General features: G+C 43.6%; 1 protein-coding gene across 2 annotated transcripts in view; it reads right to left on the bottom strand.

Moving 5' to 3' along the window:
• Positions 1-23,690, bottom strand: part of msra (methionine sulfoxide reductase A) — a 268,183-nt gene that overhangs the window by 77,113 nt on the left and 167,380 nt on the right. For both annotated transcript variants that reach the window (XM_003219661.4, XM_062969408.1), the window contains exon 5: positions 11,857-11,963. In XM_003219661.4, the coding sequence (XP_003219709.3) occupies positions 11,857-11,963 (107 nt within the window). The remainder of the gene's footprint in view (positions 1-11,856; positions 11,964-23,690) is intronic.

Below are 23,690 nucleotides of genomic sequence, written 5' to 3'. Positions count from 1 at the left end.
TGGTGGTTTTAAAGCTTCCACTTACTCAAATCCCCAAAAATAAATCAATGAAAAACTTATGGGACAGAGGTGCACTTTCCTGCACACATTAGCAGGTTTATACATTTACAGTTTACGTCAGCACTGTAGGTTTATTTTTAATGCCTCTGCTCCTGTTGTAAGTGTTCAAGTATCCATGTGTCCTGCTTTGTCTTGCAAGAACAGCCTTAAGACACTGTGGTAAGTAAATGAAAACTGCTTTACTTCAGCAAAACATAAAGTACAGCACACTCAGTGAAATAATGCAAAAGAAAGCCAGGAAGTCTTAGGGCAAATGCAGTTCTTAGTCTCTGATACAGTCCCAAATCAAATAGCAGTCTTACTTCAGACAAATAAATAGCAATAAATCCAGATACAGACTCAGAGCAGGCACAAAGGGAGCAAAGGCATTTGTGATGACTCATGGGCCTTGTAGTCCTGTTCCTAGTACTATTGTGGCAGACGAAGAGGAAAACATGGGGTTTTCGCCGGTTCAGCAAGAGCCGGAGTCTCTTCACCTGCAGGATGTTGATGTTTGTCCTCAAGAATTCAGCCAAACAGGCCTTGGGCAGAACTCCCCCCCCCCCCCCCGTTTCCCAGAAAAGAATCTTATTCCAGAGAAAGGGGAAACAGAGAAGCTCAACGGAGGAGTTTACGCATTGCTGCCAGAAATCAAGCTGATTAGGCTTGCTTCCCTTGGGAAATTCTAAGGAGTCACACATCTGGACAGAGTTGGGTTTCGCTTCTCGTTCTCTAGGGAAAGAGTTCTGTTGGCGGGAAAACGAGACCCAATATAGGTGGTTGGCGCGAGGAATTCCTTGCGGAGTCAATTGATCAGCTTCAGGAGAGAGATCGTGTGTGGACTTCGTACCCCAGTTCCTTACTTCTCGGATCAAGTTTTCAAGCCTTGCCTAGCCTTGCAGTTTTACCACGGACCCTGCTCCACGCTCATGTTTTGCCTTTGTTCCCAGTTATGAATCTAGCCAAGAATCAAGTTTAATTCCAGCCTTGTTGTCAAGCTTCATTGAACTCTAGGACTCTGCTAATTCCCCACACTATTGCTTGGCAAAGTGTGTGTTTCGGTCAAGTGGATTAAAACTTTGAACTCTAATATCTTATATTGGACAATACATTTTTGGACTATATTTGACCTCTTTTGAAAGGTCTGCTTCTGAACTATATTCTTCACTTGTTTTTATTGCTTTTATATATTTCTTTAATAAAGATATTAGATAGAGATTGGCCTCTGCGTATGGTTATTGGTGCTCTGCTGCCAGGGTTCTGACAGCATTATAGTCAGTTTGTTACCAGCAAGAGCTGGCTGCTCCTGCTTCTGCTTTATAGCCCTGTGTGCCCTCACAGCTACTAGGGCAGTTCCTAATTACTCAGCTGCATTTCTGGCAGCTATCCTAGCTGAACGACATCTCTACTCTGTTTCCTTTCGCTTTTCCTGAAAAGTGGGTACTTGCAGAATCTCCTCCTCAGATTCCAACTCACCCTCAGATTCGTGAACACCTTCCTGCTCCCCTTCCTCTTCTGAAGGGTTAACACAAATGGTTAACAAAAGGAGTCGCAGGAAGAGAAGCATCGTCAGACGAAGTCCCGGGTTGAAGCGGGAGAAATCCAAACCAGCATCGCTCCAGTGCCCGCAGAAGCAGCATCTTTAGCCAAACCGGTCCAGGTCCAGAAAGAGAGAAGTCCACAGTCACGAGAAGCCAATTCGTGTCAAAAAACACGCAAATGATCAGTAGGTCCAAACTGCAGATCCGAATCCAACGCCAAACACAAAACAGGCAACAACAAGTCTACAATAATCTTTACCAATACCCAGCACACGAACGCACATCAACACCTTGCCTTCTACAAAGACCCCTAACCCCTGAACCTACTTTTATCTAGAAATCATCATCAGAAGATGAACTGACCACCGCCCCATCACTATCCCCCGCAGCTGCTCCCAGCTCTTCACGTGAATTCTCTTGACTTTCCCTCCAATTCCTCCATCTCCTGTCAAGACTTAGATCCCTCCAAGAATCAGTTGGATCCCCTCATTGCCAGTCTTCACCCCCAGAGAACCCCATAAAGGTATCACTAGTTGTTGGCACCTCACAAATAGCTTGCACTTCTCTTATCTTAGTCCAATCCATGGTGTCTCCTTCTTGTCCTTCACTCATTAACCCATCGTCCCCAGAGAATCCCTCAAACGACTCCTCATCTGTAGTTGCTGTAAGTATGTCTCGGATTCTCTTTCTCTGCTGCTCATCATCAGATTCCTGCTCCCGAGTAACCCTTTTTCCCCTTCTGGCACCCATACTACTGTTTGTAACATTACTCACAGGCTGTACTACAACAGCCTATGATCATGATTATATGAGGGATCCCTTCAGGGCTCTTGTATAATACATTTTGCCTGTATAATCTGGAGCCCTATTTGCTGAGCCCAGAGTTGCCCACATCCTTTTTACCAAACAGCCAGACATAAAAAGCAATAGACAATGTTGTATTGGGAGACTCTGGAAAAATGCCTGGTGTTTATATGCAGTGTATAGATTTGCTCCTCAATATGTAGACAGATGGTGAGGATTTCTTCCACAGTCATTCCACAGGAGACTTCTGCTGCTCCCCATCAGTCTTTAAACAAATAGAAAAGACTCTCATGTTCTACTATTTCTTTAGATACAAGACCCAGGTGGACTTTTGAATTTTGTGCTCATTTCTTCTGTTCAGATGCTTTGTGTTAATTTGTTTTCTTAGATGTCACAAACAACCTGCCAATGTGATAGCTTGCAAAGTATTTTAAATCAAAGCTTGGATAATGTTATAATTGACAGGCTGTTTTTTCAAGAAGCATTTCATTTTTATTCATGTTTTAAACTGCTTTGGGCCTGAGTAGAGTAGACCCACTGCCTGCTAATTCACAATAAGTTTATTTCAGTTTGAACTAATCACTGGATGTAGGTTGAACACTCCAGATGCTGTTGAATTACAGTACAGTAGAGTCTCCCTTATCCGTCATAAACTGGCGGGCAGAATGATGGATAAGAGAAACTGACGGATAACAGGGTGGGTGCTCACTCGCCCACCCTCCCTCTCTCGCTCACTTACCAGGCTAGGTCCCAGCAGTGGTGACAGCAGCACCGGGACCTGGCGGGTTGAGTAAGCGAGCGAGCGGGCAAGGGAGGGCCTTTGCCGACCTCCTTCACTCGCCCGCCCTCTGTCCCTCAGCTCCTTCGCCACGCCAGGTCCCGGTAGCACAGGGCCCAGCCTGGCGAAGGAGTGAGTGAGCGAGCAGGCAAGGGAGGGCCTTTGCCGCCCTCCTTCACTCACCCACCCTCCGTTCCTCAGCTCCCTCACCATGCCGGGTTCCGGCAGCACGGGGCCCAGCCTGGCGAAGGACCGAGCGAGTGAACGGGGGAGGGAGGGCCTTTGCCATCCTCCTTCACTCGCCCGCCCTCCGTCCCTCAGCTCCTTCGCCACGCCGGGTCCTGGCAGCACCAGGGTCCAGCCTGGCGAAGGAGCGAGCAAACAAGCAAGCAAGTGAGCGAGGGGAGGGAGACCTTTGTCACCCTCCTTTGCTCGCCCGCCCTCCATCCCTCAGCTCTTTCGCCATGCTGGGTCCTGGCAGCACCAGGGCCCGACCTGGTGAAGGAGTGAGGGAGGGCCTTTGCTGCCTTCCTTCACTCGCCTGCCCTTGTCCCTCGCTCACTCACCCGACGGGGTGAGTGAGAGAGAGAGAGAGCAAGCAGGGGAGAACATTTGCCTCGGATAATACGTAGTGTCGGATAAGCAAAATTCGGACAAGCGGGACTCTACTGTACTTAACATTACTTACCATTGGTTATTCTGGTTAGAGTTAGTTGGAACTGCAATCCAAAATATCTGCCAGCCTTGATTCCCCCCAGAAGAAGGTCAGTGTTCTTATCTGGGAGTCCTCAGTACCTCAGTTCTGGCTTGGCTTTACAATGGCTCATTTACAGATGTTTGAAAAGAACATTTGCGGGGGGTGGGGGGGGTGGGGTGGGGGTGGTTTTGGTTTCTTGTAAAAAATATGAATTTCCCAAATCACAAAACCCCATCAGGAAGAATAACACAGAAGCATGAAGTCTATATAGTTTTTATCCTGTTATTTTCCCATCCAAACAAGTTTATAAAACAATTATCATGTTTCCCCAAAAATAAGACAGTGTCTTATATTAATTTTTGTTCCCAAAGATGTGCTAGGTCTTATTTTCAGGGGATGTCTTATTTTTCCATGAAGAAAAATTCACATTTATTGTTGAACAAAAAATGAGCATTATATACTGTACAATAGTACAGTATAGTACATCACAAACCAGCATAACCAGACAAACTGTGAATCCTATCAAGAATTTCTTGTTACTACCAATATTTCCATGTACAACACTCTATGGTACGTACATTTACCGATCCTGCATGCTCAGGTGTTCTGTTCGATGGGCATGCTTCCAAACAAAAACTTTGCTAGGTCTTATTTTCGGGGGAGGCCTTATATTTAGCAATTCAGTAAAACCTCTACAAGGTCTTATTTTCTGGGGATGTCTTATTTTAGGGGAAATAGGGTACTTGGCATAAATAAGGATGGGTTTTTGCTTCTGTAAAAATCATGGTTTCCCCCCAAATCCATACATTTTTACTCAAAAAATACTGTTTCCAGAAACATTGTTTTTGTATGTGCAAAATTGGAGGGATTTCCTCAAAAAAGGCTTTTGTAGACTTTCCTAGAAAGTTTGCTTTTGTGTAAAAATATGGTTTTTTTCTTGAGACAAAAAGGACCCTCACAGTTCTCTTTCAAAATTCCCAGGTATATTTTTGTATACAAAAGTATCCCGGGATGTATAAAATATTTGTGTTTTCTCACAACTCAGGAGAAAAGGTGGAAATTACTTGTTTTTGCATCTAAAGACCAAAGAGCAAAAGATTTATATCCTTAACGCTTATACAAAAGGTGCAATGCTATAAATGAAACCCACTAAACAAACATAAGGACAAATGTAGCTTGCACTCTTCATTCCCAATATTGTCAGTAAATGTTTATGTAGTTTTTGAACATTTTCTGATACTTCCAAATATTAAGATGCTGCCTGAAGAAAGGAGACACATGACCTGCTGTAAAGATGTCCCAAGGCCGCCAGAGGGCAATGAAACAAACCAGGTTCTCCCTCGATTATCCTTCTAAATTTCCGCATCTTACAGCAGGCAAGTCATTTACACCATCTTCCCCCATCCCCCTTTGCTGTAATAAAATGTCATTGAATAATGTGGATGTTTATGTGCGGTGGCAGTTGATACTTAACACCAATTTGCACATTTGGAAGAGATAATGACAAGTTTGGAAGGGGAGGGGGAAACGGTCTCACAAAATATAATTAAACAATTGGAATAGTAAGAAAAGATCACAGCAACACAGAAATGGGGCAGGTGATGGCTAAGGCTTCCAGAGAGGAGCCAACGGGCCATTTAGCTTGGATTAACCAGAGCTCCGGCAGAATAGTTCACTGTATTAATGCCACAGCAGGGCTGAGCCAACTCTGCTGGGGGTGGCCAGAGAAGAGGTCCAGAACTACGGAGTGGAATCCACAGAAGTTCCTGGCATGAACGCAACCCTAACCTGTGCCAATACCAGCCAAGGTATTTGAGAGTCCTGGCTTGTCCCAGGCATGCCTTGTGTTGGGAGATTGAAGAGCACTGAATCCAAATGTCATGCACTTTCCGCCGGCCCTCCTGGACTGGAAAATAGAATCATAGAATCATAGAATAGTAGAGTTGGAAGAGACCTCATGGGCCATCCAGTCCAACCCCCCGCTAAGAAGCAGGAAATCGCATTCAAAGCACCCCCAACAGATGGCCATCCAGCCTCTGCTTAAAAGCCTCCAAAGAAGGAGCCTCCACCACAGTCCGGGGGAGAGAGTTCCACTGTTGAACAGCCCTTCTCACAGTGAGGAAGTTCTTCCTGATGTTCAGGTGGAATCTCCTTTCCTGTAGTTTGAAGCCATTGTTCCGTGTCCTAGTCTGCAGGGCAGCAGAAAACAAGCTTGCTCCCTCCTCCCTATGACTTCCCTTCACGTATTTGTACATGGCTATCATATCTCCTCTCAGCCTTCTCTTCTGCAGGCTGAACATGCCCAGCTCTCTAAGCCGCTCCTCATAGGGCTTGTTCTCCAGACCCTTGATCATTTTAGTCGCCCTCCTCTGGACGCTTTCCAGCTTGTCAACATCTCCCTTCAACTGTGGTGCCCAAAATTGGACACAGTATTCCAGGTGTGGTCTGACCAAGGCAGAATAGAGGGGAGCAGGACTTCCCTGGATCTAGACGCTATTCCCCTATTGATGCAGGACAGAATCCCATTGGCTTTTTTAGCTGCCGCATCACATTGCTGGCTCATGTTTAACTGGTTGTCCACGAAGACTCCAAGGTCTTTTTCGCACACAATGCTGTCAAGCCAGGCGTCCCCCATTCTGCATCTTTGCATTCCATTTTTTCTGCCGAAGTGGAGTATCTTGCATTTGTCCCTGTTGAACTTCATTTTGTTAGTTTCAGCCCATCTCTCCAGTCTGTCAAGATCGTTTTGAATTCTGCTCCTGTCTTCTGGAGTGTTAGCTCTCCCTCCCAGTTTGGTGTCGTCTGCAAACTTGATGATCGTGCCTTCTAACCCTTCGTCTAAGTCGTTAATAAAGATGTTGAACAGAACCGGGCCCAGGACGGAGCCCTGCAGCACTCCACTTGTCACTTCTTTCCATGATGAAGACGACGCATTGGTGAGCACCCTTTGGGTTCGTTCGCTTAGCCAATTACAGATCCACCTAACCGTAGTTTTGTCTAGACCACATTTTACTGGTTTGTTTGCCAGAAGGTCGTGGGGGACTTTGTCGAAGGCCTTACTGAAATCCAGGTACGCTACATCCACGGCATTCCCTGTATCGACCCAACTCGTAACTCTATCAAAAAAAGAGATCAGATTAGTCTGGCATGACTTGTTTTTGGTAAATCCGTGTTGACTATTAGCACTGACCGCATTTGCTTCTAAGTGTTCGCACTTAGCAAATATGTTACTATGGGTCTGCCTGGAGCATGTCACAACTCGCAGTGTATCATAAAAGTGCCAGCAGACATTTCTGTTTAAGTAAATATTCAAATCATAAGAATGAAGATTCTGATTGAACAGTTCAACCAACCTCTGGATGCTGCTCAACAGCAGGATAGACTGCTTTGCAAGGTGGTGGCTTAAGCAAATGTTGGATGGCTACCTGTCACCTTCTAAGTCACCCAGTCTTCTGTGTGCCCAGGAGGGAGTCTCTCCTGCCACTTTTGGACTCTCGCTTGCTGAGGTGTTCCTGCAAGTATCTCTGTAGATCTTAGAAAGCTATTTCTTGATTTAAGGCATTGGCGTACTGGCTGATATCCAAACAGGGGATGGGCCAGAGATGTCACTGCCTTGGTCCTTACATTGCTGGCTACTACTTTCCAACGGATGTCAGGTGGTGCAATGTAGTATAATTTCGCCAGTGGTGTAGGACATAGACATCCTGTGATAATGCGGCATGTCTCATTAAGAGCCACATCCACTGTTTTAACGTGGTGAGATGTATTCCACACTGGGCATGCATATTCAGCAGCAGAGTAGCAAAGTGCAAGGGCATGAGTCTTCCCTATGCCTGGTTGTGATTCCCAGGTTGTCCAAGTCAGCTTTCGTACGTTATTTCTAGCGCCCACCTTTTGCTTGATATTCAAACAGTGCTTCTTGTAAGTCAGAGCACGGTCCAGGGTAACTCCCAAGTATTTTGGTGTCCTGCAATGCTCCAGTGGGATTCCTTCCCAGGTCATCCTCATTACCCAAGGGATTTTTTTTGCATGGACACACCAATGCCCACTCAAGTTTCCCCAAATATTTTATTCCTGTATGAAAGAGGGACTGATTTTTTACTACTGAGTGGCGGTGACGGTTCACAGATAACCTTAAGAAGGGGTGTTCTCACTTACTGAACTTAACCTAATACAATGTTATACTGCTTCCAAAAAAATCTTAGATTTATGATGGGTAGAAGATAGAGCCCCGGTGGCGAAGTGTGTTAAAGCACTGAGCTGCTGAACTTGCAGGCCGAAAGGTCGCAGGTTCAAACCCCGGAGCGGTGTGAGCGGCCGCTGTTAGCTCCAACTTCTGCCAACCTAGCAGTTCGAAAACATGCCAATGCGAGTAGATCAATAGGTACTGCTCCGGCGGGAAGGTAACGGCGTTCCATGCAGTCATGCCAGCCACACGACCTTGGAGGTGTCTACGGACAACGCCGGCTCTTCAGCTTAGAAATGGAGATGAGCACCAACCCCCAGAGTCAGACATGACTGGACTTAACGTCAGGGGAAACCTTTACCTTAGAACAGGGGTCCCCAAACTAAGGCCCGGGGGCCGGATGCGGCCCTCCAAGGTCATTTACCTGGCCCCCGCCCTCATTTATAATATATTCTATATCAGTTTTAATAATATAATATATTGTATATACATATGATATTGATAATAATATTATCATTTTATACAATACTAATAATAATACCATATAATAATATTAATTATATGTTATATATTACATATAATATTACAGTATAGTGGTATAGTTCAATATAGTAATATATAATGCTAATATTGTGCTATGCTAATAATATAATATATTGTATGTACATACAGCTGCTCTGAGTTCCCTTCGGGGTGAGAAGGGTGGGAAATAAATGTAGTAAATAAATGTAGTGAATGAATAAATAATTAATTTTAGATTTAGGCTTGGCCAAAGTCTGAAATGACTTGAAGGCACACAACAACAACAACAACAATCCTAATTAACCTGACTATCTCATTGGCCAGAAGCAGGCCCACACTTCCTATTGAAATCCTGATAGGTTTATGTTAGTTAAAATTATTTTCATTTTTAAATATTGTATTGGTCTTTCATTGTTATTGTTGTTGTTTTGCACTACAAATAAGATATGTGCACTGTGCATAGGCATTTGTTCGGGTTTTTTTTTTCAAATGATAATTCGGCCCCTCAATAGTCTGAAGGATTGTGGACCGGCCCTCTGCTTAAAAAGTTTGAGGACCCCTGCCTTAGAAGATAGAGTTGGAGAAAACCTCATACCCCTGAATTTCCTTCTTGTGATGCTGCAAAGTCTGCTCTAGGATGGCAATGTAATATACCTTCACCCACAAGGTATTGCAGAATGTGTGGGTGGTGGCAAGATGCAAAGATGGCACCTGTGGGCAATGGTGGTTAGATTTGAAAAAAGGTACTAATCGGTGTGGCTTTGAGATCGAGTGTGAGGAAAGAGCAACAGGGAAGCTGTGGACATTGGCTGAAGGATGGCTGAAGCCCTCGCAGCTCAGGCTTCTGTCTCTAAGCAGAGAGGGCCAACCCCTGCTGCTCTCACAGTCACGTTTGACCTCCTATCAGTCAGTCACAGCCCAGTACTTTTCCATCCAAGTTGGCAGCCCAAAACAGACAGACAATGACAGGATTGCCAGCCCCAGTCGGAGCGCACCAGGGGGGAGCCGCTGACACTGAACCGCAGCTTAACTGGGAGCGAAGGGGGACTCAAGCCTGCCAGGTTGAAATTGGCGAGTTCAACGTGTTCAGCTCTTCCGAGAGTGCCGCTGGCAGCCTCAGCAATGAAATCCTATTGCCACGGTCCCCTTTTCCACCATCCCTGTCCTTATAGTATTCAGGAGGGAAAACGCTGGCAGAGCAGGAAAGGAGGAGGGATAGTTTTCTACCGCCTCCAAAGTTAAGAGAAAACCCACACTTAAAATGGAAAGAAACCAATAAAATAGTTTAACTAGAACTACTTTCAGCCTCTTGGATGGAGGAAGAAACATGGCTTTTGGGAGGAAAGGGTTTGCATTCTACAGAAAAGACAAAACTATGGTCAATGGGAAGAACCATTTGAGGAAGGAATATAGCTGAGAGGCACGAGTATGCAATGAATGTAGAAGATCCAGATTCTGATCTTGTCATTTCCAGTAAAAGGGATGACAAGGGTCAGGTGATGGCATTTACCCCATATGAGACCCTGGAGAGTCCATGATGACAGACATGATAGACAACACTGAACTAGAACTGGAACCAGTTTGTCTTGGTACATGGAAGTGTTCTATATTTCTGAGAGAGCTGGGAAAAATTGTTTTGGGAGCTAGCTCTCAGAATCCACTGGTCAACAAGGATATTGAGGACTATGGTAAAAAAAAAAACCCCACCCCATTTTCAACCAGCACATTAACCTAAAATGAAACAATTGCATCTAAAATAAAAGGGAAAACTTCAAAGTGAAGTTATAAAATACTGGGCAAAACGGTTCTTTTAAAAAATTGGTGCAAAAAGGAAACAAGGTCAAGAGAACTGTCAGAGGAGTCATTCCAAAGCTGCAGTGCCTTCACAGGGTAGGTAACTGTGTACAGTATTGCTAAACACATGGTGTTGGCAATTTAAGAAGGATATTCTATAGAGATCTTAGTGCATGAACAAGGAGCTCCCAGTGGCGCAGTGGGTTCAAACCCTTATGCTGGCAGGACTGATGACTTGAAGGTTGGGTTGCTGACCTGAAGGTTCCAGTTCGAATCCAACCCGGGAAGAGTGTGGATGAGCTTCCTCTGTCAGCTCCAGCTTCCCATGCAAGGACATGAGAGAAGCCTCCCACAAGGATGGCAAAAACATCAAAACATCTGAGCATTCCGTGGCAACATCCTTGCAGATGGCCAATTCTCTCACACCAGAAGCGGCTTGCACTTTCTCAAATCGCTCCTGACATGAAAAAAAGGGCATAAACAGGATGATACGGTGCTTCTTCACCTAACTGGGCCTCAAGATACTTAAGATTTTGACAATGATAACCAGCACTTTGAGCTAAGCTCAACAGCAAACAGTAGTTCTTTAAGAAGTGTCACAATATGGCCTGAGTGGAAATGAACTTCAGATGTATACGATTGCCAAAGACAACACACTACCAAACTCTAACCAAATTGCTATCAGAACATGATTCATTTGGACATGCCTATCCTAGAAAGGCAAGAGTTGGCATAACAAACCAATATCAATTGGAGATACTCCTAGGTATAAGGCTTTTTGAGCTTCTAGAAGTAATGACAATGCTAGACTGAGAAATATCCCCTCCTTCAGAGGAAAGGCAACACAGTTGAACACCAGCTTCCTCAGTCCAGAGATAATGGCCAAATCCACAGTGCCACCATTTTCTCAGGATCTGATTTCAGTTCATTGTCTCTTATATGTCCATTTTCCACCTCCAGACAGTAGTTCAGCATCTCTACAATCTCGTCTGATGCAGATGACACAAAAAAACAGAGCTTTGGTAGGGCATCCTGCAGGTAGGAACTTGAAACCTACTGGTTTTGTTGCTCTTGTACTTTTGCTCATAACAGCCAAATGTATATTTAAATGCATGAGGAAAAGAAGCTGGGAAAGCATTCACCAACACATCATGCAAATCCCAGTTTTTACAAGAGAGAGAGAGACACAGCAACATTGAGATGATGCTCATAGTTCTGGATATGTATTCTCACTTGTGTTATCAATGACACCAAAGGAAAAGTATACAGAGGCCAAGGGATCTTTGAATGAAGTGCACTGAAGCTAATAGTATTGCAGAAAACTGAACAGGCTTGAATCTCCAGGAAGCCTAGAAAACTATGCTTAAAACTTTGAGAAACTTTTCAACAGTGCAGGCTGATGGCAAAAAAAAAATCTAGCTATATTTTCTGCTCCAAGTTGGATGCTTGTGGGAAGTTTGGGAGCATTCACCTTATATGGTGTTCTGAAACTTACCTTTTGGTACTCATCTCGAGACCTCAAGGCAGCTTCCATCTGTTGCGGGGAATATGTATAGATGGCGGAGCGATACTGTGTACCAACATCATTCCCTTGCCGCATCCCTAAGGAGACAAAAAGCAGGAAGAGGTGGGTGAGTTGCTTAGCCGTCTGAATGCTCGGGGGGTGTCAATGCACTTAATTTTAGCGCTCTCCTTCTACACATTTAGAAAAGCAAGCCCTTTGCGCATTGTGCGCCCACGGCCGACATTTTTGTCAAGTGTGTTTCTCTCTTGCTTAAACAGACGTGAAGTGGGGGGAAACTCAATGGATATTGTGGTCTGATGACATCACCAGCAGCCAAGTACAGCTGAAAGGCATTAAAGCAAATCAAGTGAGTGATTGCATTATGTGCCGTGTTCTAATTTGGGGAAATCAAGAGGCTTCTAAAATATTTATTTGGCATCACAGAATCACTCAAAGAATGCCCTTGTAAAGAGGCCTTTAAAATCTCTCCGTCTAATGAATGGAGAGCGCTTATCTGAAGAGGTGGCTCCGCACCCTTGCGCAAGCTGGCAAGGTTTCCCTATAATCCCGATCTGCTTTAAATAAAAAGAGGGCCTTGCGTTGGCGCATAGAGAGGAATGGCTAAGGTTCATTTGTTGCTTGGGCTGTGGGGAGGAAAGGGGGCTGGAAATGGAGAGAGGGCCACAGTGGGTTTCCATAGGTCAACAGGCAACTTGTAGGCACATACTCGAGGTCCAGAAACAGAGCTTATGTGAAGAAAGCCACACGGAATGAACCAGCCTAAAGCTATAATTGCTTCAATTTCGTGACTAATTTTTTTCAAAGAAAAAAGCTTAATATTGCTTAATAAGAAGCTTAATATTGCTTCTTTCTATATACAGTAGAGTCTCACTTATCCAAGCCTTGCTTATCCAAGCCTCTGGATGATCCAAGCCATTTTTGTAGTCAATGTTTGCAATATATCATGATATTTTGGTGCTAAATTTGTAAATACAGTAATTACAACATAACATTACTGTGTATTGAGCTACTTTTTCTGTATGATGTGAACATGGGCATACTATGATATTGTGTTGTGAATTGATCCATGTGGTAAGGCCAAAACAGCCACGAAATCTGATGTCACTGTCTCAATTAACAAAAACAGTGTGTATTGGGAAAATCAGGAATCTCCACAGGCTGCCAATGCACAAAATATATAACAGATCTTCAGAAGTGTTATTTCAGTTGCCCAAAAAACATATCTATTCTCCTATAAAATATATTGGTTTTAGATTATGTTCTCAAGAGACCAAAAATAAGCAGTTTTCATTAAAATTAACATACAGCAGAGTCTCACTTATTCAACATAAATGAGCAAGCAGAACGATGGATAAGTGAAAATATTTTAAAACCGGACACTGATGGAAAGAGTTTGGAGAAGGAGATATCAAATGTCATGGAAGAATGGCAGAAGCTGTTACAATAGGGACAAACCTCAAAGATAATGTAATAAAGGAGCATTCCCTAAACAAGCCATTTCACGCACTGCAGAGATTGTATTGTTCTCTGATTTGCATCACTGGTGCATAGCCATGGCACTGCCATTTGTAGGACCTCCTGAAGTGGAAAGATCCATGGGTCAAAAGGCAGCACAAATGCAGGTAGACTTCCTACTGTGCTATGAAGCGAAAGAAGTGACCCAGAGGCGACAACACTATCCCACACCTATCAAAAGACCACTCCTCATATGTGGTTCCCATCCATCCATACTGTTTATTGATTAAGGAAAGTGTACATGTTTAATTTTTAGTGAAGCCCCTCTTGCAACTATTGACTGATGAAACCTGCTTAACTCAATAAGCAATAAACAGGGCAGGAAATTCCATTTGGGAAACCATGGCACAGGATGAATGATGCAAACAATCCTTTGCTGGGGTTGTTGTATGTTTTCCGGGCTGTATGGCCATGTTCCAGAAGTATTCTTTCCTGACGTTTCGCCCACATCTATGGCAGGCATCCTCAGAGGTTGTGAGGATGCCTGCCATAGATGTGGGAGAAACGTCAGGAAAGAATACTTCTGGAACATGGCCAACAACCCTGTGATCCCGGCCATGAAAGCCTTCGGCAACACATTAAACAATCCTTTGTTTCAGGATCAGCAACATTAGTAGAGGGATTTGTGTATAGATAGTGTTTAAATGAAATTTGTGTCTTGCCAGTATTGCAGTAATTGCATCATCCAGAGTGTACTATAGTCTGGAAAGAGTTAATTGCTAAGAAGCTGTGATGACCTTGATGTGTGGCTGGAACTGGGGAGTGTCCAGACACAAGTGTTTATGCATTACTGATTGCATCAGTTCTGTTCTGTTCTCTTCCGAGTTGTGTCAAGTCCTGTGTTTGTCTGCAAGCCTGTTTGTCTTGTACAGTAAAACTTTGTATATAGTTTTACTAACGTCTCTGAGTGTCTCTTCGTTCTGCGTTCCACTGATTCCATCCAACTGCTGCTGCGTAAATTACTCTGACAACATCTATGTATTTGGTTGTTGTGTGCCTTAAAGTAATTTCTTACAGTGACTCTAAGGCAGGCATGGGCAAATTTGTTTGCCTTAGGGCCACATTTTGGGTCCGATGGAGATAGGCTGGTCAAGAGGGAGAGGGCCTGGAGGGGGTGGGGTAGGGCCCGGGTCATCCTCAGGTTGTCCTCCTGGCATAAGGATGAGACTGCTCGCCCCATCCTTATGCTGGGAGGAAACTGAGACATGCAGCAACTGCCCCGATGCTCCTCCCTGTTTCTCCTCCTCTGATCTCCGGGCTGTCCTCTCGGCATTATGCCAGAAGAAGGGCAAGACAGGGGCTCTAAGCCACTGCGTGCCTTCCTTGGGCTCTCCTCTCGGTATAAGGATGGGACCGCTCGCACCGTCCTTATTCCAGGAGGAGGTGAGACATGCTGTGGCCGAGAGCACTCTGGAGAGCTCTCAGCTGCTGCATACCTTCCTCCCCTGTCCTTTCTGCATTAGGACGGGGCGGGCCACCATGTCCTTATGGTGAGAGGACAGGGAAAATGAGAAGGGCCTGAGGTAAGCACCCAGGGAGCCGCATCTGGCCCCCGGACCTCAGTTTGCCCATGCCGGGCTGTGGCGCAGGCTGGTTAGTAGCCAGTTGCAATAAACCACTATGACCAAGAGTTCATTAGTTCGAAGCCAGCCCGTGTCAAATTGAGCACCTGACAATTAAAATAAAAAATAGCCCTGCTCGTTGTTGACCTAAGCAACCCGAAGGACAGTTGCATCTGTCAAGTAGGAAAATTTAGGGACCGCTTATGCGGGGAGGCTAATTTAATTAATTTAAAACACCATAAAAATGACCAGCAGCATGCATGCCGGATGAGGAAGTACACCATCAAAAGGACTCGGTGTCACAGTGGATGATGAAGCAGCAGCTCCTCCTGTGGCCGGAATCGAGCATACCCTCACAAAGCCAGAAGCTGGAAAGTTAAATAGCTTCTGTGTCTGTCTGTCTCTGTGTTGTTTGTCTAATGACATTGCATGTTTGCCATATATTGTGATCCGTCTGAGTCACCTTCGGGGAGAGAAGGACGGAATATAAATACTGTAAATAAGTAAATAAATAAATAAATGAAATGCCTGCTCCAAGACAAACCTAAAATGGAGTTTTTGTTGCAAAATTTGTTCAGAAGATGGGTTCCTTTGCCTTCCTCTCAGGCTGAAAGAATGTGACTAGCTCAAAGTCACCCAGAGTTTCCATGACTGAGTTGTGTGCGAACACTGGTCTCCAGAGTCCAACACTCAAACTACTGCAACATGCTGGCTCTATACCCTGTATTTTACTTCCATACCTTCCTCCAGTCTCAGAAAATGTAAGACTTGCACACAGCAAAATTATACGATTATAGAGAGGATCATGCAAATATAATCAAAAAGGAGGAAGCTCTATTGATTTAGATATCTTCTTCTTCTTCTTCTTCTTCTTCTTCTTCATTCGTTCAGTCGTTTCTGACTCTTCGTGACCTCATGGACCAGTCCACGCCAGAGCTCCCTGTCGGCCGTCGCCTCCTCCAGTTCCTTCAAGTTCAAGCTTCAAGGATATATCTGATTTAGATATACAGTAGAGTCTCACTTATCCAAGACTCGCTTATCCAAGTTTCTGGATTATCCAAGCCATTTTTGTAGTCAATGTAGAATCATAGAATCATAGAATCATAGAATAGTAGAGTTGGAAGAGACCTCATGGGCCATCTAGTCCAACCCCCTTCTAAGAAGCAGGAAATCGCATTCAAAGCACCCCTGACAGATGGCCATCCAGCCTCTGCTTAAAAGTCTCCAAAGAAGGAGCCTCCACCACGGCCCGGGGGAGAGAGTTCCACTGTCGATCAGCTCTCACAGTGAGGAAGTTCTTCCTGATGTTTTCAATATCTCGTGATATTTGCTCTCCCGCCTGCACCCGGGCTGTGGCGCAGGCGGGAGAGCAAGCCAGCTGCAATTAACTGCAATGAATCACTCTGACCAGGAGGTCATGAGTTCGAGGCCCGCTCGGAGCCTATGTTTGTTTGTCTTTGTACTATGTTAAAAGGCATTGAATGTTTGCCTTTATGTGTAATGTGATCTGCCCTGAGTCCCCTTCGGGGTGAGAAGGGCGGAATATAAATGCTGTAAATAAATAAATTAATTAATATTTTGGTGCTAAATTCGTAAATACAGTAATTACAACATAACATTGCTGTGTATTGAACTGCTTTTTCTGTCAAATTTGTTGTAAAACATGATGTTTTGGTGCTTAATTTGTAAAATCGTAACCTAATTTGATGTTTAGTAGGCTTTTCCTTGATCCCTCCTTATTATCCAAGATATTCACTTAACCAAGCTTCTGCTGGCCCGTTTAGCTTGGATAAGTGAGACTCTACTGTACTACCGAATTAGGACTGAGTATTTTGCAGTGTGATGTTTCTATCAAACTAAGTAAGTCTTATAGCTCATGCCCATGGTGTATACATGGGTCCCGTCCCCCCAGAAATGAGTACTTCTTAGGTTCCACTCCAGTGTATTTGGAGAGTCACATGTGTATCATTCCTACTTCTTCCCCATTAGAGACAAGGACCTAAAGGGAGCATTTTCAGTCTCCATCCACAAAGGATTTCAGTGATAATGGAGACAAATTACTACGATCTGAAGTTCTCCTTGGCATGGTGGGGTGGAACTGTAAAGGGCAGCTCATAGCTCTTACTTTGGTAATAAAACTGTTTCTCTGATTTACAGGTTTCTACGGCTGTCACTCGCCTTCTGATATACTGATCAACCATTTTCGTTACCCCCACCCAAATCAATATCTGCTGAGTTGAAGCTAATAAAAGTCCTTTCCTGTAGCTCATCATATGATTATTCAGCCAAAGTAATTTGTATCATGTCATTCTAGCTTGATCTCATCTCTCACGGTAACGATTCGATGAACAGAGCTTAAGAGTTGCCAAGGGAAAGGAAAACTTGGAAGAGAAGGTCATCGCATGTTAATGAGTTGGCATTAGGGCTAGCCCACTTGCTTGGCAAATGGAGTATAGGCACAATAACCCCATAGAAGAAATTCAGAAACTAACTACCTGGTTGTAGAAGCAACCCTGAACTTTAAAGAATTTATTCAAGGTATTAAAATCTATCCAAGTAGGTTTAGCAACTGGGATAGCAACTTCTTTAGAGTTTAGACAAAAATCTGCTGTAGGTTCTGTTGGTTTAAGAGTAGTTTCCTGGAGTGTTAGTCCCTTCTGGGGAAGGATGGAGACTGAGTTTATCAAAGGCAGTCTTCTTCAACAAAGTAAATTGTATTTACTTCATTTTTACTTGGCCTTCTTCCCAATGAAGGGACTCAGCATGTCACCAGGATGTTGCAGTAAGAATGATCAAAAGCAAAAAGCGAGCAAACACAATAAATGTATATCATTGGTGACTTTACTTGGCTCTTCCACATGTACATTTCGGTCTCCTAATGCGTAACTAATTAGAAGAGAGTATCAGGTAGAAGTGGCTTAAAGGGCTCTGTAAGGATGGGAAAGAGCTAACCAGTCACAATAAAAAGGCAAAAGTGCTCAGTACCTACAGTATATTGTTGCAGTTTTTTTCACTGTGCGCATTCATGCATCTGCCAGCATAGATCTTGATTGGAAATCAAGACTCATAAAGAGATAGTCAGGAATAACCTAGTTAACTTAAATAAGTTCAGGTCTGCAGGGACAGAGAATCCACACTCCAGAGTATTGAAGGAACTTGTGTGTCGATCCTGACACACACAAAATTATTATATCACAATGGGAAAGATTAAACAAAATGAGAGATTTAAGACTGCCAGTTCTCTTTGTATCAGTTATTAGAACCATCCACCCTGTTACACTATTGCTTAACAACCTTTTCAGAAGCACAACAGTTGACTAATGTGTTATAGCTACCAGCTTCCTTTTCACAGAGATTGGCAAGATATGTTCACATGTTACTTTTCATGTGGCAAAGCCACCAAAAGGTGATTTTACAATGTAAGTCTCATATCATTCACAGCTTGTCTGTGCTGTCAGGTAATGAGTATTGACATCCACCACCATAACTTTACAGCATAGAAGTGGAGCTGAAAAAGTAATTTGTGAATGACCTACTCTCCTGATTGGCACAGGCCATCCCAATGAATCCTCTATCCGCTTACTTTTTGGTCATATCAACAGGATTCTGACTTAATTTGTACTTGCCTATTTTGGGGGTAGTGTTGGTTTCAGTATTTTGCTATTATTGATAGTCTTGATGATGGTCCTGCTACATTAATTTGGCAGTCTACTGTCAAAACAGTAAAGAAGGCATTGTCAGCTTTTTGTTCTAGAGCACATGTGTCAAACTCAAGGCTCGTGGGCTAAATTCAGCCCACTGTGTCATTTAATGTGGCCATTCAGATGCTGGACTACAATTACTGTATTCCTCATCATTAGGCATTATGACTAGAGCTTACAGGAGTTGTGATGCAACATCTGGAAGTCAGCAGTTTCTTCTGTTTAGTCAGGATAGTAAAGGTAAAGGTTTCCCCTGACGTTAAGTCCAGTCATGTCTGACTCTGGGGGTTGGTGCTCATCTCCATTTCTAAGCCGAAGAGCCGGCATTGTCCGTAGACACCTCCTAGGTCATTTGGCCGGCATGACTGCATGGAGCGCCGTTACCTTCCCGCCAGAGCGGTACCTATTGATCTACTCACATTGGCATGTTTTCGAACTGCTAGGTTGGCAGGAGTAGTGGGATTTTAATTGAGATAGAAGACTTATAGATGTGAGGTCTGACATTAAAATATCCTTTAACCTTTCCCCAACCTCAGAGCCACAAATGCGGTTGGGTTGCAATTTCCATTCTCCCCAGTCTGCATGGCAGATAATCAAAGGTGATGGGAGATGTCGTTCAACACTATCACAGGATCCAAACTGGGAAAAACTAAAGAGGGCTAACCATTATGTAAAACAATTATTGTTAGCCCTCTGTATCCATGGATTCATCAACACTTTGAAGGCGACCATAAGGCTAATGTGGCCCTCAATGAAAATGAGTTTTAATGGATCCAGAGAAGATGTTTGAGTCCTCTCCTCTGGTCAGTGCCTTTTTACAAAAAGCCCTGATACCATTTTTGGGACTCTATCAAGGTTCCAGATGAAAAAATGCTTGCAAATATATAAAAGCCAATTCCGTTTATGTAAAGATCTCATCCTTCCCCATTTTTTTGAATATCAAAAGGAAGTAATGGGCTTAGAGCAGAATGCATAATGGCAGCTTAGGCCCGCGTTCCCATTTTATACGGATACAGCTGTTCCTCTTCTCTTCTAAGTAGACACATCTGCTCATTAGAAAAACAATGTCATTTCTAGTGTCTGATTCTAATTATTTGCAGATGATAGATTCCTTGCGCAGCATCCATAAAAGGCTCAGCCTTTCCCACCCATTGACAAACAAACAGGCCCTTTCAGGGGAATGGGCTAAGCAATAAAGACCAAATGTATATAGTGAAATATGTGCGCATGTAAATTTATTCTTCAAAGGAAAGTCTTTGAGTCCACATAGGAATCAGATTGGTTCCAGAAGCTCATCTTGGTCATTAATTGCTATAACTTTTATATCACAGCTGCTAAGATGGGATTATGGCAGTGATGGCCAACCTATGACACGCGTGTCAGAACTGACACGCCTAGCCATTTTTGCTGACAAGCTGCCGCATGCAGATTGATTGGATGACTAGTGCCTTTTGTGGCCAAATTTGGTTTGACTTGGTCCAGTGGTTTTGTTTACTCCATGGGAATTATGCACATTACACACACACACACACACACACACACACACACACACACACACACACACACATATATATATATATATATATATATATATATATATATATATAAATAATATCATTCTATTATTATATTATTGTAGTATATTATCATTTTATTACTATTATATTATTATTATATTATTCATTATTCATGACTACATTGAAACTAGAATAGAGAGGAATAAACATGGAAACTGCAGGAGGTACCATAGATTGTTGTACATGGAAATGGTAGTAAATAGTTTTTGATTTATTAAATACAGTTATATATTACAATTATATATTTTTGTTATTTAAACTATACACATTGGGAAATTATGGGGTTTTTTCTCGAAGTGACACACCACCCAAGTCATGCTAGGTTTTTTGGTAAATTTTGACACACCAAGCGCAAAAGCTCGCCCAACACTGGATTATGGGCTTGAAAAGACCTCTTGAAATCAATCAAAGAGCTGGGAAGTTTCCATTGCAAGGAAATTGAGAAGACCTGTGCTGGAGAGTTAAGGTAGATGCATCTTCTGTTGGAATAGAGAGCCAAAAAGCACACACTGTTGCCATATGCTCCGAAAGAGAGATGCCAAGCCCAACAGGACCACCAGTACCAACGTCTAAAATCTTGGGGTCGGGTCCAGGCATGCTAGCTCCTACTGATCCCAACATAGACACACAGAGTCTCAAAGGAGAGAGTCAGATGTGGTTTTTTTGCTTCATTTGGACAAAGAAGGATGTCAGACAAATTCTCCCAGACCCGACCTGCCTCACACTGAGAGATAAGGTAAAGGTAAAGGTTTCCCCTGACGTTAAGTCCAGTCATGTCTGACTTTGGGGGTTGGTGCTCATCTCCATTTCTAAGCCGAAGAGCTGGCATTGTCTGTAGACACCTCCAAGGTCATGTGGCCATAGGCATGACTGCATAGAGCGCCATTACCTTCCCCCGGAGCGGTACCTATTGATCTACTCACATTTGCATGTTTTAGAACTGCTAGGTTGGTAGGAGCTGGAGCTAACAACGGGCGCTCACTCTGCTCCCGGGATTTGTACCTGGGACCTTTCGGTCCGCAAGTTCAGCAGCTCAGCGGTTTAACACACTTCGCCACTGAGAGATATGGACATGTTAAATACATTTTGGAACAACAGATATTGCTTTGATTGGTACAAATGTTGACATGACTACAGTTTGTGACCGGTATACAATATGGTGAGAAACGTGACAAAGCTTTCTATTAGAAGAATTCTGGAGTCTGTCTTGTGTATCTGCACCGCCCCTTTCTGCTTGCAGGAGCTCATTAGAATAGGAAGCGATCACTCAGAGTAATCCATGTTTCCTGACTGAAATCAGGGTTGGGAATGGGAGAGTTCCTTGACAGAACAATAGATAGCAATCCTAGGGTGAGGGGTTTGAGATTCTTTTGGGAAAACTCATTGTGTCCCCATCAGATCAGAATGTTTCCTGAAGATATCTGTATTCCCATCTCCATCTTGAGTCCGAGGCTTAGCTAAGGTTTGATTTGAACTCATTATGCAAAACAAAAGAGGAAGCTGTCAGTGCCGCTCAGCTGGGTGGTTGTTTCCCCACTTCTGAAGCTGAGCGGGGTAATTAGAGGTCATTCCTGACCCTCAAACTTTCGGCAGTCCAGGGTTCAGACAACAGCACCATGGCCATACTGAGGAAAGGAGCAGAGTTGGATAAGCTTAACATGGAACAGAGAGAGTTGGACTGGGTTTTGTCGAAAGCAAGATGCAACTTCTAAGTCCTGGCCCTTGTCGTTTCTGCTGTCAGATGATGCCAGATGACAGCTTGGGACTCTAACCAGAACTCTCCTCTCTCAATGAAAGCAAACAGAAGTACATCAGACACCACTGACCTCCATGTAGGTTAAAAGGTGGAATATGCTGCCTGGGGAAACATGATTCAATCCCTCCCAACAGATGACCATCCAATCTGTTTACACACCTCCAGAGCAAGAAACCTGCATTCATTCTACAGTGTAGATGACACTTATATACACAGTTTTTTGTTCCTTATCACAGGTGGCCATGATTAGCTCTCCTAATTTGCTGCACGATTGAAATTACCTCTCCACCAAGACTATGGACTGAAGTGCCATGTTATCACCTCTTTTAATGGCCATTTTTTTACTCTGTTGAAGCTGTGTTATTGATCTACTGTGATTGTTATGTATTTTATACTGTTGTATTTTATATTGTGTATTTTATACTATTGTGTATTTTATACTGCTGTGATTGTTATGTATTTTATATTGTTGTATTTTATATTGTGTATTTTATACTGTTGTATTTTATTGTATGTTGTTAGGCTTGGTCCCATGTGAGCCGCCCCGATTCCCTTTGGGGAGATGGGGTGGGATATAAAAATAAAAACTACTTCTTCTTCTTCTTTTTCTTCTTCTTTTTCTTCTTCTTCTTCTTCTTATTAAAATACAGGCAGTCCCCAAGTTACAAAAAGATAGGTTCTGCATGTTTGTTCTTAAGTTGAATTTGTATGTAAGTCAGAACAGGTGTTATATATATATTGTTAGCTTTGAATAACACAGGAAAGAGTCACCACGATGTTTGTTTTGTTGCCTGAGCCTCTGTTCAGAAGATTTCACCTCACTTTCTGTCCCTGTGATCATTGGATTTTGAACTATTTGGCTTGTTATGGAAACAAGGATTGGAGATAAAGCTTCATAGAGCCCCTTTCCCCCCTAGAATCATAGAATAGTAGAGTTGGAAGAGACCTCATGGGCCATCCAGTCTAACCCCCTGCCAAGAAGCAGGAAATCGCATTCAAAGCACCCCCAACAGATGGCCATCCAACCTCTGCTTAAAAGCCTCCAAAGAAGGAGCCTCCACCACAGTCCGGGGGAGAGAGATCCACTGCTAAACAGCCCTTCTCACAGTGAGGAAGTTCTTCCTGATGTTCAGACGGAATCTCCTTTCCTGTAGTTTGAAGCCATTGTTCCCTTGCGTCCTAGTCTGCAGGGCAGCAGAAAACAAGCTCCCTCCCTCCTCCCTATGACTTCCCCTCACATATTTGTACATGGCTATCATGTCTCCTCTCAGCCTTCTCTTCTGCAGGCTAAACATGCCCAGTTCTTTAAGCCTCTCCTCATAGGGCTTGTTCTCCAGACCTTTGATCATTTTAGTTGCCCTCCTCTGGACGCTTTCCAGCTTGTCAACATCTCCCTTCAACTGTGGTGCCCAGAATTGGACACAGTGTGATTCCAGGTGTGGTCTGACCAAGGCAGAATAGAGGGGAGCAGGACTTCCCTGGATCTAGACGCTATTCCCCTATTGATGCAGGCCAGAATCCCGTTGGCTTTCTTAGCAGCCGCATCACATTGCTGGCTCATGTTTAACTTGTTGTCCACAAGGACTCCAAGATCTTTTTCACATGTACTGCTGTCAAGCCAGGCGTCCCCCATTCTGTATCTCTGCATTCCATTTTTTCTGCCGAAGTGAAGTATCTTGCATTTCTCCCTGTT

This window comes from Anolis carolinensis, chromosome 1, assembly GCF_035594765.1.
Source record: "Anolis carolinensis isolate JA03-04 chromosome 1, rAnoCar3.1.pri, whole genome shotgun sequence".
In the NCBI taxonomy this organism is placed as follows: domain Eukaryota; kingdom Metazoa; phylum Chordata; class Lepidosauria; order Squamata; family Dactyloidae; genus Anolis; species Anolis carolinensis.
Note: the sequence above shows the minus strand (reverse complement) of the source record. Positions and strands in the feature narration are given on the sequence as shown.